This window comes from Chrysemys picta, chromosome 4, assembly GCF_011386835.1.
Source record: "Chrysemys picta bellii isolate R12L10 chromosome 4, ASM1138683v2, whole genome shotgun sequence".
NCBI lineage: Eukaryota > Metazoa > Chordata > Testudines > Emydidae > Chrysemys > Chrysemys picta.
In genome coordinates this window covers 17,930,043-17,945,818 of record NC_088794.1, presented here as the reverse complement: position 1 = coordinate 17,945,818, position 15,776 = coordinate 17,930,043, and the positions used below count along the sequence as shown (strand labels likewise).

Genomic DNA, 15,776 nt, shown 5'->3' with positions numbered 1-15,776 from the left:
AAGGCATTTTCTGAGCTGTGGGTGTATGTACATGAGCAGCCCTGGGACTAGTTTACCATCATGCTATGAAAATGTGTATTAATTCCATGGGTCAGCTCCAATGACTAAAACCAAGCACTAAGAAAAACTATATTAACCGTCAGACCTAGTGCTACCCCCTTGTGTCACCCTAACTAACCTCCCACTTTGCTAGTTTGGAAGAGATGGGCAGCTGGGGATGAGGATGGCTCTGTCTATCTACGGGAAGGTTCAGTTGTGGGGGTGGGGCTGAGGTATTTGGGGGACTTGGCAGGTCTGGTAGCTTGGAGGAAGATTGGGAAGCTGGGAGAGCTTTGATCAGCTGGAGGAGGTTCAGATCTGGATTTGGAGTAGTAGAAGTGTAACGGGGCCAAATTACTGAATCAAGGCCTGACCTTCTAGTTAATGGAAGCTGTGGGTGTTCAGCATCTCTCTGGATCATCATCATCATCATCCATGTTTCAGTGCTGTTCACGGAGCATGTGAATGACTGTCACAGCAGCTGAATGGCCACATAAACACGTAACCATCTTTTCATCATTTTTGTGCATGCTGTCCTGATGCCATGCTCAGCAAGAGATGAACACCAAAAGAGCAGGTTGTTGGACATACCTGGGGGGTTCTTTCAGGTATTATATAAAGATTGTTTTTTCCTGTAATGGCATCAGGAAATGCTGGGAATCTGTCAACTCGTTTTCTTTTTAGAGATTTTTATCTGCTGTATAAATAATATATTTTTCTCTCTTCAATTCCAGTTTGTGCCCAACCCCCGAACATCTCCCATGGCCAGTACAATGACTGGGGCAAGAGAGTTTTTTTTGTTGGCTCATCGGTAACTTACAGATGTGACAGAGGCTTCTCACTTGTTGGAAAAGCCTCCATTCAGTGTATCGCTGGTGATGAGGTCACTCCAACCTGGAGCGCGCCTACCCCTCAGTGCGAAGGTAACTCATTCTGCATTACACTAAAATGACTCGTATTGGGAAAGGGTAGAAAAGATGTTTGAATGATTTGGTGCAATGTGTCCCCGTAACCCATACACCCTCTGCCATCCCATTGCTGACCACTCCTTTGCAGTGCCTTAAATGTTCCCAGCAACCTACTCCCTGAGACGCACGCTGCCAGTTTCCTCTCTCACCCAGCACCCATATATATGATCTAGTGTTTGACCCACATCCAAGCCAATGCTTGTCCTCCTTTCACACTGATTTCTCCACCACCTGTGCCTGACCCTTATTCTGGCTACTGGTTCCCAGTACAGCTGTCCTGACAGCGTCCCCTTAAGCCTATAATCCTCCGTGTCTGCAATAGCAGTACGTTTGCAGGAACAGTCTGAATCCAAAAAGTTGAATTGACTCTGGTGGCTTGATTTAGCAGCAGGAAACTGCAGGGTGGAGCGGGCAGCATGGAAGCTGTTCTTGTATTGAATGCTGCATTCTCCCATCTCCAGTATTCCCATAATCCCCTCCCCCCTCCCCGAGACCTGCCAATAGTCAAATTTCATCACAAATCCAGTGCAATAAGAAATGATCTGTTGGGATTGTCTGGGGAAATAAGAACTTTCCTTAAAAACAAAGGTCAACGGCAAGATTAAGAAAATGTGATGTTCTTTTGTGACCATGTGTTTTCACAATGTTTAAATTGCTTGGAAGATAGATCCAGCAGTCCTCTACGTGTCTTGGCTTTCATTGTTCCCTGTCTTAGACCGAGCACCAACATCTCTGCTGTTTCCCTCAGTGGTTGAAAATGGAAGGATGACTCCAAAAATATTTGTATTTACACCTAGTGTCACTCTTGAGTTTTCTTATAACAAAAGCTGCCTAGTCAACAGCAGCAAAGAAAGCCAGTGCGTAGGTGACAGTAGATGAAATTTTCCTGTATCAGCTTGTGAGTGGGGTGTATATAATGATGGGCTATGCTCTGACCACTTCTCTGACACGCACGCTCAGATTCTGAATAATTACAATGTATGGAGAGGTGGTGCGGTGCCAGCCCATGGCCGGGCAATGGAGACCTCCGAGCTTTAATCCTGGTTCTGCCATTGTCTTCCTCTCAGGCCTTGGGCAAGTCTCTTTGCTGCTCTGCCTCAGTTTCTCTGTTTGTAAAATAGTTTTTCCTTATTTGCCTTGCAGAGGTGTGGGGAGGATTAATCGGTACTTTAAAAAAATGTGCGCTAAGTAATAAAAGGATCTGGAAAGCCTTGTTTGGTGTTTTGCAGAGACTCAGTGTCCAGTCCCACATATTCAACACGGAAGCCTGAAATCTCCACTTCCACATAACTATACACACAGAACCAGTGTAACGTTTCAGTGTGATCCTGGTTACATCCTCAGGGGTGCTGATAGGATTCAGTGCCAAGCTGATGGCAAGTGGTATCCACAGCTACCCGTTTGTGACCTAGGTAAGTGTGTGACAGAGTAGGGTGATGCTTTGTGGGGTGTCTATATTGAAGAAAATGTCTATAGACTATAAAATTCATTATGTTGCATGTGGTATGATTGAGTGAATGTGATATGAATGGTGTGTAATAGATTGTCTGTCTTTTCCCCCACCACCCCCCGGCTTCCTTTCTTCCATTTTATGTCTATCTAGGCTGCAGCCTTTTTCTGTTGAAGTTCCTTTCTCACTTTCTTTTGGGAATCAAATGAACGTCAGAGAGTTCAGACCCCGGGGGAAAGCAATTGGTGAGAAAAGACAGGGGCTAATTGCCCAGGTTTAATACTGAAAGACCAGGTGCGGCTTGCTGCGGAGAGCAGAGTCTGAGGCCAGTCAACACCAGATAAAAACAGCTCTGGGTTTGGGAGGTAATTCAAACACTGGGGTAGTTAATCTTCATCTGCGGCACTAAACTGGGAGGACTGCAGAGTGGAAAAGCTGGATTTTGATATCTGGGTTTTTGTTCTTGGAATGTTTTGGTGCCTGTCCTTTCCCAGCTCCGGGGAGGACAAAGAAAACACCTTTCACACAAGAGAGCAAGAAAGCGCCTGTGACTTTCATTTTACAAAACTAAACATGCCACAAGCAGTGTCCCTGTGACAGTATTGAAATTGGAGATTCCTTATTTTCATATATCTACCTCTACAAGGGTATGATGAGATTTCACTCACCGATGTTTATAAAGGTCCAAAGAAATGGTGCTATACAAATGGAAATTTGCTATAAGACCCTAACTCTTTAATCCATTTCTTCATAGGGGAAATTTTACTGTTTTCAAGCCTGGTGATGTATTTAACAATGTAACAGTTCTCCTTTTAATTCCATGCAGGGGCTAGCATCACACCACTTCACTACACATTACTGCTATTCATGTTTCTCATTGCTTACTATTACTGTCCCCTGTGAAGCAGGTAGTCATTGCAGTTTGTGTCCCCTCATAGCTCTGCATTGTCGCGTACCCCAGCCCACAATTCAGCCCTAGGTGTTTTGTATCATTGCGGTTACTGAACCAAATTCTGTGCTCAGTGCAGTGGTGAGCAGAATGTAGGCCACTGATTTCCACAGCTGGGTCTTACATGCCATATTCTTATAAGAGCGCTTCATTCGCCATAGGTTTCAGGTTTAAATGACTTTTACAGATCCCTGTCTTGTTTTGGATTGTTAGGGAGATGTTCCTACCCGCCAGTACTTGCGTACGCTGACAGAAGCGATCAGAGAGAGTTTCTAGTTGGTACCGTAGTGACCTACTCCTGCAAACCAGGTTACAGACGCATCCCTGGAGTATCTCCTCATGTGACTTGTTTTACAAATTTTACCTGGTCTAAAGTCTCAGAACTATGTCAGAGTAAGTAATTTTCAGCTGAATTTTCTTTGCTTTAGCTGATCTACAAATGTAAGAGCAATTTAAGAGCTTATGGGGGGGGCACTTTGGGGCCTGGTTGGCCCCCAGTTGCTGAGTACCTGCAGATCTGACTGCAGCTGGAGTTGTGGGTGCTCAGTACCTCTAAAAATCTGGTCCAGGACACACTGAGCAATTGGCTGTGTGAATGTGTCTGTACCGTAGACATGGTGATACCAGTGTGATGTGACGAACTGCATTTCCTGTACAACTTTTCACCTGCTCAGCTGTCCTCTGCCCACTAGCCCTAATCAGATAGAACTTTGAACATCCCAATTTTATAAGCAGCCCCAAACATCTCACTCACACTCTCACACGTATATTACATACATAACTTTAAATAATGTGGCAAATGTGACTTTTTTCTTCTATCTTATTCTGAACAAAAACATTTCAAACTCTGTTGGTGTTGCTCAGAGACTCGTTGTCCAAAGCCAGTGGTTGAAAATGGAAAACAAATCTCTCCAGTGAAAACTGAATATACATATGCCAACCGTGTTGTGTTTCAATGTGATCCTGACTACATCCTCCGAGGCAGTGAGGGGATTGTGTGCCGGAGCGACGGGATGTGGCACCCTCCAGTACCATTTTGTGATAAATGTGAGTATAAACAAGAAGAGAACCTACCATTCAGAAGAAATATGCTGCCACTTATCGTAGTAACAGCAGCAGGAAGGCTGCCTCCCTACATCTCAACTTCTAGTTGGGGATTATTAGAAGGGTCCTCACAGGTCATTAATAAATAGCCAAAGGGCTTTTTCATCTGTCTTCTATCCAATGACCTCATCCAATTCTGGGGGAGGGAGATCAACAGCTAAGTGTTCCCTACAGTCTAATCTCCAGGCCTGCTTCTGGCTGAAGGTTAAAAGTGCCAGCTGAAGGGACTCTCACCCCTTTTCTTAGATTATTGAAGAGTCTTAGATCTCACTTTCAGTAAGTTTTTTTTTTTCATAATGTCATTGCTTAATTTGCACCAGGGCTGAGCCCCGGCACCTCTGGGCTTGGCAGTTCAGAGCCCCGGCACCTCTGGGCTTGGCAGTTCAGAGCCCCAGCACCTTTGGTCTTGCTGCATCAGTTATGAAAGTAAAAAAACAATTCTTTGAGCCCTGGCACATCTTTAATTACAAATTAAGCACTGCCTAATGTTCCGCCTAAAATTTCCTTTTCTTAATTTCCTCCCATTAGTCCTGGCTCAGAACCCTTATAACATCCTCTACAATCACTTCCCTTCTTCATTCGGTATGGATGGGCGGGAGCAGTGGGGTAGTTCTTACACTGAGGGAGATGTTGTGGGCAGTGGGACCGAGACCCGTGTTGGGGGACTCAGGGAGGGCTGGTAGGTTGCAGGAGGGTTGGGATGTTTCCCTAGGCGATTCTGGAAGGATTAAGCACTATGGGCGGGCGGGTCTGACCAATATACTGATCTTTCAAGCAGCTGAGCATCAACAGCCCCCATTAAAGAGAATTTACCTGAGGTCTAAATACCAAGTGCTGGATTCCCCTGTAACTTCATGGGCTGCCCTAGTTGTTGCCTGAGTCAGTGAGAGGAGCATCAGGCCTTACATTGTTTCTATCCATTTGTAGCCTGTGGCCGACCTCCAACTCTCATGAACGGGCTGCACAATGGTGGGATGAAGGAATATTTCCCCTATGAATCTCAAGTGACCTATAGCTGTGGAGACAGTTTATCACTGATTGGAGAATCCTCCATTTATTGCACAACTGATGGGGTAAATATGATGTGGAGCGGACCTGCCCCGCAGTGCAAAGGTAAGTCATTCCCCATGACTCTAAATTACAAAGGGTAGAGGGTACTTTCCGGAGACCCAGGTATAATGTCCCAACACTTTTTGTAAGTGGGGCTGAAAATGAGCAGAGCTGTCTGCCGCTCCTAATCCCTCCCACAATCCTCTTTGAAGTCCAGGATTATCGCTGATGTGGGTGGTGAAAAGCCAGGAGGGGGTGTGGCTATGGCACTCAGGCTGCACTGACCCCAGGTATTCCCATCCGTATGGATCCCTGGGTGGAAACTAAAGCTTTGGGAGGTGCATTATCCCTCCTGGTCTGGTGGCAAACCCCACCCTGGAGTGCAGATGGCTCCACTGCTGTGTTAGCTGCAAACTGCCAGAGCTGAATAGATCCCACAGCTGTTAAAATAACCAGGTACATCTTCCAACTTCCACGTGAAGGATCCCAGCAGGGGCAGCTGTTCTTGCAGCCCACACGGAATAGTGAGCACTATAGGAGCAGCAGGATTCCCCTGCATGCAGGAGATGCTTAACATGTACAGCCTGGCAGGCGCATCAGGGGATTTGTGAATGGGCTCTGAGATACTAGCCCCAGGCAGAGCTAGAGAGCAGCTAAATAGGGTTACAGTGCCCCACCTAAACTGTTGGCCTGGAACCACCACTGAACCTCCTCCACCACACAGCCTTGTTGTCAAACATATAATAGTTACTCCCTACTGATTTCCTCACTGGCCAGTGCCACCAGCCACTGGACCTGTGTTCCAGCTGATGTGTGAGTCTCACCCCCAGTGACTTATTCCCCCACCCCACTGACCCATCTTCTAGATCTGGTTCCCAACCCAGCTGTCCTGGAATCATCCCTTTAGGTGTGGGCCCCTCTGGATGCAGCATCAGAGAGCGTTTGAGAGAACAGCCTGATTCCAAAAAATGGAATAACCCTGGTGCCTTGACTTGGCAATCGGAAGCTGGGAAAAGAGAACAGCATTGAAAGCATTCACCCACATACCGAACCTGCCATATAAAGTTTCCCCCCTCCCAATAGTCTCAATGTCATTGTGAATCGTCTGCTAAAAGGTCAAGAATCTGATATTCTTATGTAGTTGTGTTTTTTTACCCCCCATGTTTCATGTGCCTGGAAACAGATCAGCTGCTATTGAAGTGTATTGGCCTTGATTCGTTCCCTGTCTCAGATGTAGCACTAACCGTTTTGTTGTTTTCCCTCAGTGGTTCGCTGTCCGAGGCCAGAGATTGGAAATGGAAGAGTGACGACTACAAGGCAAGCGTTCACATACGGTGTCACTGTTCGGTTCTCTTGCCCGGAAGGCTACCTGCTCCATGGCAGTCGAGTGAGTCAGTGTCAGGATGACAACACCTGGAATCCTCCTGTGCCACGTTGTCAGCCCGGTCAGTGTAAATGATGAACTGAGGTATGGGGACTGGTCTGGCACGTGCACGCTGAGACCTAGGAACGGCACCATATGGGGAGAGGTGGTCTGAGCACAGCTCTGGAAACCGAAGACCTTGAGTTCTTACCCTCTTCCTGCCCCGGGCCAGTCTCCCTGGGTGACTTGAGCAAGGGATTTCTCCTCTCTGCCTCCATTTCCCATCTGTAAAAATGGAGATCGTGTATCCCAGCTACCTTGAAGAGGTGTTATGAGGATTAATTAGGAAAGTACTTCAAAGACAGATGCTAATTATGTCTAAACATGCATCGCTGACACTCCCCTGGCTATACTGTGGAAGGGAACCCAAAGAAGCAAATATTTATCAACGCAATATATATTTAATAGGATAAGGACCAAGCACCCCCGGTGTTTAGGTCCAAGTAGCTTTCTTCAGGAGTGGACCAGCTTTAATGATGGATTTTTCCAGTTTAGAAAAGGTGCTTATCAAGGACCCCAGGCTGCTAGTACCAAAATCTGAAAAAGTGGTGCCTTGTACTCCTCAACTGAGTCAGTGCCAATGAACAGCCATGACTTCCGAGCCTGCAAAAAAAAAACAAAAACCCAAACCTTCTGACTGCCCTTTAATCAATTTGATATTGACCAGCCCTTCCTTGGCCAGAATGGCTGTGTGTGCGAATCCTCAGGTTTGACAAGTCTGGCTCCACAGTCACAGACTTGAAGCTCACCAAGGCAGACTCAACCTTTCTTCCTTCAGAGGTAGACACATTCAGTTCTGTAGAGTTTGCTCTGTGAGGGTGGGAGGTGAGATGAAGGAGTGGTGGGGGCTGTTTTCCAGCCCCTCTCTAATGCCGGAGGTTTTAGTGGGCATGAGAATCTGGTTTTCCATTCATGTCTGCATTCTGTAGACAGTCCTGAAACAACCCTTCATGCTTACTGCCCCCAGAGGTGGTTGTTTCACTGGGGAAGGGGTTCCTTACAGTTATCTAAGGGGTTTGTACAGAGCCAGTCACTGTGGTATCTAATCAAAGCCTTTGGCATCCTGTAGGATGAAAGTTGCTATAGAAGCATAAGACACTGTTAAGGACCAAGTTCTGCCCTTGGTTCCACCTGTGTAAATCTAAGGCAACTCCACTGACTTGCAATTGTCCCTCAGTGCAACGGGGGTGGGGGGCTAATTCTGCAGTACCCCAAACAGGCTATTTAGAAGAAGGCCACAAGTGTGCAAGGGAGTGAACTTCACATTCACATTTGTCCCAAGGCTGCTAATAAAACTTCCTTAAATGAACGAACAAAGCACCTGTGCTCTGCTGCTCCAAGGGTGGACTTCCAGCTGCCGATGACTCCATGAAATGCCCATGATACACAGTACTGGGTGGGATTTCATTCACGCCCTTTTCTTGTTGAACTCATGATGTTTGTTTTTTTCCAGAGAGTCACTGTGGGTGTGATGTTACAAGTAGTTTATTTCTCTGATTAAACCAAAACAGCTGCAGTTTGTAAACCAAGGGCACGGGGTCTTAAGTAGAGCTGCCTCTTTCCATTACAGGCAATAAGCAGCACTCACAGTGCATCTCCTTTCACTGAACTGCTTCTCGTCTGCTTTTTCCTTTCAGTTCAGTGTTCAAAGCCAGACGTGCAGAATGGAAGAATGGTCAATGCATTAGATGAGAAAATGTGGTACAACGTAAATGAAAGCATTACTTTCAAATGCTCTTCTGGGTACCAATTTTCAGACCATTGGTACCTGCCTACAACAGACAGCTTTAGTATTACTTGTTCAGCCAACGGCAACTGGACAGCGTTACCCAAATGTGTAAGTAGGACACTCCAGCTGGATTTGTACTCTGCCCAATTTCTAGTGTAAAATAAAAAAAAAGTAATAACAAAACAGTGTTTTGCATTTCTAAAGTCTTAGTCCTCATTGTTTCAATGAATCAATGGGACCAAGTAGGGAGATGTGCCATTGATACAATAGAAGGGGACATTTTATTGATCTGAAAGCAAAAGAATGTCCTTCCTCCATCCCATCCTTTCTCATGATTTGAAGTAGGAGATTTTCTGCCTTTGTAGCACCTATTCCATGCGGGGGTGGGGTAGGTAAAATGTGGTAGGTAAAAATCACACAGGATGAAAACTTGGCCATATTATAAAATAGACAGGCTTCCAATGCAGTCTAGGGTGTGGACATGGCATATTTTCTGCTGGGCTAGGGCACAGTAAAAAGCAAATTTATGATTATTTTAATGAGTAGTTGCCAGTGTACTTAGCACTGTGAACATGTAAATGGAGGCTTGGTTGTGGCTCAAGGAATTGACAATCCAAGTGCCTGATTCTGCAAGGTGTTCAGAACCTTCTCAAAGTTGCTTAGAACTATCAGCCCCTATAGACGTCAATAAGAATTGAGGGTGTGAAGGCCTTTTCAGTATCAGGCCTGTGGCAGACAGACTGTATGATACAGATATAGGTAACCCACTGACTGAGGGTTCAAATCCAAAACGGAGCAAGCATACTTCAAAGGGTAAATCCTTCTCTTCTGCAGCATAATCCCAGTCCCTCTTCCTCTGTTTCATAGAAAAAGCAAAGCAACACTGAAGAATGTGCAGGGGCACGTGAGAGTAAAGAGTTTCTCCATTGTGATGTGCCTTTGACGGAACTGAGAACCCTGCTGGAACTGAAGAAACTGTATCTGGAGATTCAGAAACTGAAGCGGGAGATTAAAAAATTGTAATGACTGCTGAAATCTGTGATCCTCATTGTGTTAGGAAAGTGAAAGTAAGTAGAGGAACTAGATCGGAATGTATGAACCGAAGGTTTATTTTCATACAAGCTTCAGACCCTGTGCAGCTGGAAATTTACGGCAACAACCTTCAGCTTTGCCATAATTGCTGCTTACATTTAACTTTTATGCATTATAACACATACGTTCACAGTGGGTGTATGGCCATTCTACTGTCTGATTTACATTAACCTTAAGGGCAGTGATGTTCATAACTCCCTGTGCACCACTGAAAATCTAAGGGATAGCAAAGCAATCTTCCCTGTCCTCTGGATTTAAACTCAGCTCAGCAGACTTTCTTCCCAGTCTGACCAGATCTAGTTTTGATTGATACCAGTGTTATCACCTGAGGCATTTTTATATCTAATCACACTCAAGAGTAGATGGTAGAAATTTAACTGTAGAGAAACAGCCTGCTAAGCCATTTCCCCGTTGCCCAATAAATTGACCTGTACCTTTTGTGATCAAGTCATTATTCCTGCATTCCAGGGCTACAATAAAATGCAATTGTTATAATTGCTGGTGGTTTGTGTGGTTTTTTGTTTTTTATAACTTTATCCCACTGGCTACAAGACCTAAAAATCCCCACTGTGTTTAAAGGCTCCTTTTCTTAGGAGTGAAAAACTGTCTCAATCAAGGTCCTATGTTTAATCCTGTCTACTGGTGTCTGTCAGTGTTACAATTACACTGTAAGCAGCTCTAGAGACTAATTTTCTAGACCTTTTAAGTTAAAGAGGAAATGTGGCTACACAGAGGGATTCAATCTCTAGCCTATAACACAGCTGGGGTTGATTACTAGGGTTTATTCCTGTTAAAAATTGTGCTACTTGAACTCTCAGTAGTGAAAGATCAGGGAAAAAAGAGAGGGCAAACAGTTATCTCTGATGAATGTAACATACCGCGTGTGCTCTGAAATTTAAAATGTGCATGCTTATGTAAATCAGTCTGAATATTTATTAGTAGTATTAACATCACTGACCAAATGCAGAACCCTGAATGGCAGCCACCTGGATTTTTTAGAGAGCATCTTGCATTGAGCAAGATGTAAAAAGAGAGCTTTTCTATTCATCTGTCCTGGATATTTACAACTCTCGTCACAGTGGTATATAGCCATTGGCAGTAGTGAGGGTAGCAGGGTGCAGGGGAAGCAGCCGCTTACCCTTAGCACATTTTCCAAAAGCGGCGCCTTAGTTAGGGGTGACCATGGCGCCAGCGGGCGGGGCCCAAGCTCCGCTCTGAAGCTTGGCCTGCCGGCCGGCGCAAAACTCCTGCAGACAAGGGGGTCAGCACGCCCGGAGGAGCCATGGGGAGGGGGCGGCACAGCCGGAGAAGCGAGGGGGGGGCGCAGCATGGTGGTCCACAGCGCGGCCGGCGGCAGCCAATGGAGGGGCAGTGGGCACAGCCAGAGGAGCGCGGGGGGCGCAGCATGGCGGCCAGAGGAGCAAGGGCGGGGGTGCAGGCTGGCGGTCCGCAGCACAGCTGGCAACCATGGGGGGGTGGTAGGCGCGGCCGGAGGAGCGGGGGGGGGGCCTGCGGGGGTGACACAGCCGGAGGAGCCATGGGGGGGAAGGGGCGGTGACCCGGAGGAGCCAGCCAAGGGGGGTGCCTTTTTTATATTTGTTCCCCCTCCTCTTAGAACCTGGCTACGCCACTGGCCATTGGGTCAAGGCTAGGAAGCAGGCTGGAGCAGAAGAGATGGAGAGGAATGTGAAGTGGGCGATCTGTTCCTCGCTGTTGAAATGTGCACAGACAATTCTGGAGAGTGAAGTTCTTCGTTTATCCTCAGCACCAATACAGCACGGATAGCAGCACTGCACACTCCCCCTGCCCCCATGCTGCTCTCTGCCAACGTGTCACAAACCAGACCTGTAGGGACTACCTTTAGGGGTGAAATGGAGTTCCAGCCCCATAGCCCATTCAGTCCTTGGCCACTGCTGGGATCGCCAGCTATGGGTTTTGTTGTGTAAGCATGTTGCTGTGTGGTGAACTGTAACCCTTGCGGAAGCATACCAGAGATACTGGACTCAATAGCCCCAATTCATCCCTGCGCTTCTCAGCCATATTTTCCTGGGATCTGACAGCTCTACTTCCCCCACTACTGTTCCTGCAGGAACTTCCAACACAGCATGTGCACTAGGAATATTTCCAAGGCTATGGATGTGTGGCCGAAGCGCTACTGCACTAAACACTTATTCACGGTTTCTGAAACCATTTATTGCACCCATAGGCGGGCAGACAAGCCAGGGGGCTGCTCTGACCCATGTTGGAGCTGAACCATGTGCAGTCAAACCCAGAATAGCTGAGGCACAAAAGTTGTATGAAGCACAGGGATGAATTAGGCCCCTCATGCTTATGGAGGCCAGCAGCGGGCATGGTGCCTCTAGGTCAATGGTTTTCAACCTGTGGTTCATGTACTCCTGGGGCTCCGGACAATGTCTAAAGGGTCCGCAAAAGACAGACTGAAAACTAAGTCATCAGAATTCAACTATATATACAGACAATAGATTTCCGAAGGCGTCCGCACCTCCATTTGAAATTTCCAAAGGGTCTGCAGCATAGTTTGAAATTTTTTAGGGGTCTGCAAATGAAAAAAAAAAAAAAGAAAGCTATGCGCTAAGTGCTCGGGGTAAGCGCACACCTCTGCTAAGTCTGTGTTTCCCTCACCTTAAAAAGACTGCCCATGATCTTGCCAATCTATCACCATATGCGAGGTGGCCTATAACTACACCTCCTTCCCATGTTGCAAAAAGTGATTGTATTGAACTGTCTAGCCTCTCCCAAGCTTGCATGTCTGTGGCCGCAGCTACAGCTGCAGTGCTCTCAGGTTCTTTTGCCAATTTACACTTTTGCCAAAGGAAACACAGCGTCAAAACATGAACGTTTATGGCCCATCCCCGTCCCCTGCTAAATTAGACAATCCAGTTTCTGAGCCTGTAACACACACATTACATAAAGCTTTGTTTTCTCATCTCTCTGCCAAATGTTTGATTGCTCCAATGGAAAAAAAAATCTCCTAAGTGAGGACAGATGTTCAAGTCTTCACAGTGATATTCAATGTGCTGAACTCTTTTGAAAATAAAGCCCAAGGGTGTGTGTTTTGGAATTTCAGTTCCTTTGCTGCGTGTGTTAACAGTGCCATTAAGATCAACCTCCGCCTGTGTTTGCTGTAACCAACTGGATTCAGCCTCAGCCAGCCCCGCCCCTTCCCTCCTAACCCCGCCTCCAACCAGTCTCAGCGCTATGCAGGCCCCGCCCCTTCGCTCCTAACCCCGCCTCCAACCAGTCTCAGCGCTATGCAGACCCCGCCCCTTCCCTCCTAACCCCGCCTCCAACCATTCTCAGCGCTATGCAGGCCCCGCCCCTTCGGTCCTGCCCCCCCTCCTCCAACAATTCAGGCGCTGTTCACGCCCCGACCCGCCGCCTTTCACACTTGTGCCGAGCACGGCGCAGGCTGCGGTTCGGAGTTTCTTGTTCGCCCTCGCCATGTCCCCGGGGCTCCCCAGCCCCGCGCTGGCTCTGGGGCTCCTGGCGCTGCTGCTGCCCGGGACTCGCGGTGAGTTGGGGGCTCGGCAAAGCACCTCTGTGTGCAGGGCGGCTCCCCAGGGCTGGGGGGCTGCGGACAGTCCCGGTGTGTGGGGGTCCCCCAGCGCATGAGCTAGGGGCTGCCTGGGGCCGGGCCCGTGGGTTGGCCTTTCCTGTCATTGGGGGGGGGGTCCCTTCCAGGCAAAGGGGAGCCTCTCTGCCTGTTCTGTGCGCTGGGTCCCCCTGAGCCCCGTCCCCGGTGCACGCAGCCCGGGGACTGCCGCCTGTCCCTGGGGTTCCCTTGTTCTCCGGGTTCCCGCCATGGGGGAAATGCATGCGAGGGTTGGCCCTGATTTATGTCTCTTGTGTTCCCCAGCTGTGTGGCTATTGCTGCTGGCCACGTTTTCAGCTCCCAGTTTAACCCCCCGAGGTGGGTGGGGCTGTCTGGGTCTGGGAAATCGGAGTAACCTCCCTGGTGGGCTCACTTGGTCTGTCGCAGTTCCCTCTTCTCACATCTGGTGGCTTCAGGATCCTTCTAGTGTGCAAAGTGACTAGAATAAATATGTTCTGTTAAAACGGGCTTTTGTTTTGTCCACAGGTGACTGTGGGCCCCTGCCAAAGCTGAATCATGCTATCCCCTCTGATATGGATCGGATAGAGGGCTTCCCTGTTGAGACACAAGTTACATACAGGTGCCGTGATGGCTTTGTTAAAATCCCTGGAAAGTCAGACACTGTAGTGTGCCTTTCAAACTCACAATGGTCAAACATCAATGAGTTTTGTGGTCGTAAGTATTTTATTTCTCGGGAATAAAGTTCCTTGGGTTGCCTTTCACTTATGAAAAGATAAGACCTTTCCTATGTAGTGTAGTAGGTATAGTCAAAAATAGCTCTGCTCTGTAATGATACCCAAAGGGAAGGGGAAAAAATTTACGTGAAGTTTAATGTCTTTCATCTAGTCTGGGAATATGAACACTGAAATGCAGGAATCCTAGTTGTATGCTTATTTCTTGGCATCACTACTAGGGTTATTTGGGTGGCCTAACTCTGCATTTCCATACTTAAACATGTTTTTGGGGAGATGGTAAGAGTAACCTTAACTCTGAATTTCCTGGATTTATAATACAGTAAAAGCTTTGTTATCCAGCATGTTGAGGGAATGGGGGGTACAGGTTAATCAAATATTCCAGTTAATTAAGTGTTATACTTACCAATGGAATACCAATTTTCAAAAATTAGAATACAATAAAAAGTTTTCTATTGGGGGGCCCATTCAGCATGGGGTCTATTTTAACAAAGCGCATCCAAATGTGATTGTTAGTAACCTCCCTAAAGTACTGCTAAGGGAGTAATTTGTTTTCTAAACACTGAGTTTTGGTGTATTGTTAGAACAGACTGTTTTTATACCTGTCTTCATAGTCAAACCTTTCAGATCTAATGTCTGTCTCTACTGCTAGGTAGCTGTGGTGCCCCAACAAGGTTAAAGTTTGCTGCCTTAAGTAAGGAAGATGAGAGCAAGAATTACCATCCTGTTGGGGTCACTGTGAGATATACTTGTCGCCCAGGGTATGAAAACATCACGGAAATGCTTCTTGTTCGTACTTGTCTTGAAAACTTAACATGGTCAGAAGCCCCTGAGTTTTGTAGAAGTGAGTATCTTTTTTTGTTACTTTTCGGTCTCCTTTGATCTGAAAACATCTTTGATAATTAAGACTACTAGGCAGCTGGCTCCCAGTTTGCTAGCTTAATTGATATTTAGTTTGAAGGGCTGTTTAGCCAGGTTTTTTCCTAGGATAAATTGCAATAGCTGTATTTCCATGGAATATTTAGCTGTTCTTAAAACTGACGGGAGAAGATCAAGTACCAGGATAGCACTGGCTGTATGAATACAGTATGTCTGCTTGGAATTTCATATGGAAAGTCAATTTCTAATGCAGTACATTTCAACTAGAATAACCCTGGTAAATTACTTGTTGTAGGGGGGGAAGAGGACTTTCTGCCATTGAGCTTCCCTGAGGATTATGGGAGGTTTCTTGTCTGTCTTCATTAAAATCAATGACATGGATGGAGTATTTTTTCCACAATGCTTGGTAACTTGTGGCACTTACTGCCACTAAATACTGAATCAAAGAATTCTGTGGGATTAAAGAAAAAAAAAAAAGATTGTACACTTAAAATGCATGGGGGAGGGATAGCTCAGTGGTTTGAGCATTGTACACTTACCATGCATAAATAAGGATAAAAAGACATCAGGGGTATTTTACCTTCGGGACACAAGTCAGCCATTAACTGGGGTTTTGATAAACTGTCCTTCCACTCTCCACCCCTGGCTCCAGTGGGCATTTTATTGCATAATTACCTCTTTTGGTCTGGACACCTGTGCAGGGTACAGCTTGCCAGGGGTGGAGCACCTTCAGTTGCCACTGGTATGGTTGAGCCCCGTGTGGGTCTTACTCGTGTGTTCAAAGCCAC

The 15,776-nt window shown here is 46.7% G+C and overlaps 2 protein-coding genes across 4 annotated transcripts in view; both read left to right on the top strand.

The window, feature by feature from the left end:
- The window catches only part of LOC135982814 (complement receptor type 2-like), a 67,452-nt gene extending 57,211 nt beyond the window's left edge, over nt 1-10,241 (top strand). The window contains exons 24-31 of the mRNA XM_065591018.1: nt 774-962; nt 2,237-2,419; nt 3,620-3,799; nt 4,271-4,453; nt 5,438-5,623; nt 6,826-7,005; nt 8,621-8,820; nt 9,580-10,241. Of these exons, the coding sequence (XP_065447090.1) occupies nt 774-962; nt 2,237-2,419; nt 3,620-3,799; nt 4,271-4,453; nt 5,438-5,623; nt 6,826-7,005; nt 8,621-8,820; nt 9,580-9,735 (1,457 nt within the window). The 3' untranslated portion in view covers nt 9,736-10,241. The remainder of the gene's footprint in view (nt 1-773; nt 963-2,236; nt 2,420-3,619; nt 3,800-4,270; nt 4,454-5,437; nt 5,624-6,825; nt 7,006-8,620; nt 8,821-9,579) is intronic.
- The window catches only part of LOC103306410 (complement receptor type 1-like), a 138,276-nt gene that overhangs the window by 27,598 nt on the left and 94,902 nt on the right, over nt 1-15,776 (top strand). Inside the window, exons 1-3 of one of the 3 annotated variants that reach the window (XM_065594546.1) lie at nt 13,176-13,336; nt 13,904-14,092; nt 14,762-14,953. In XM_065594546.1, coding sequence (XP_065450618.1) covers nt 13,267-13,336; nt 13,904-14,092; nt 14,762-14,953 — 451 coding nt within the window. In that variant the 5' untranslated portion in view covers nt 13,176-13,266. Of the gene's footprint in view, nt 1-13,175; nt 13,337-13,903; nt 14,093-14,761; nt 14,954-15,776 lie in introns of those variants that run through there. The other 2 variants (XM_065594545.1, XM_065594547.1) reach the window with 2 other exon arrangements.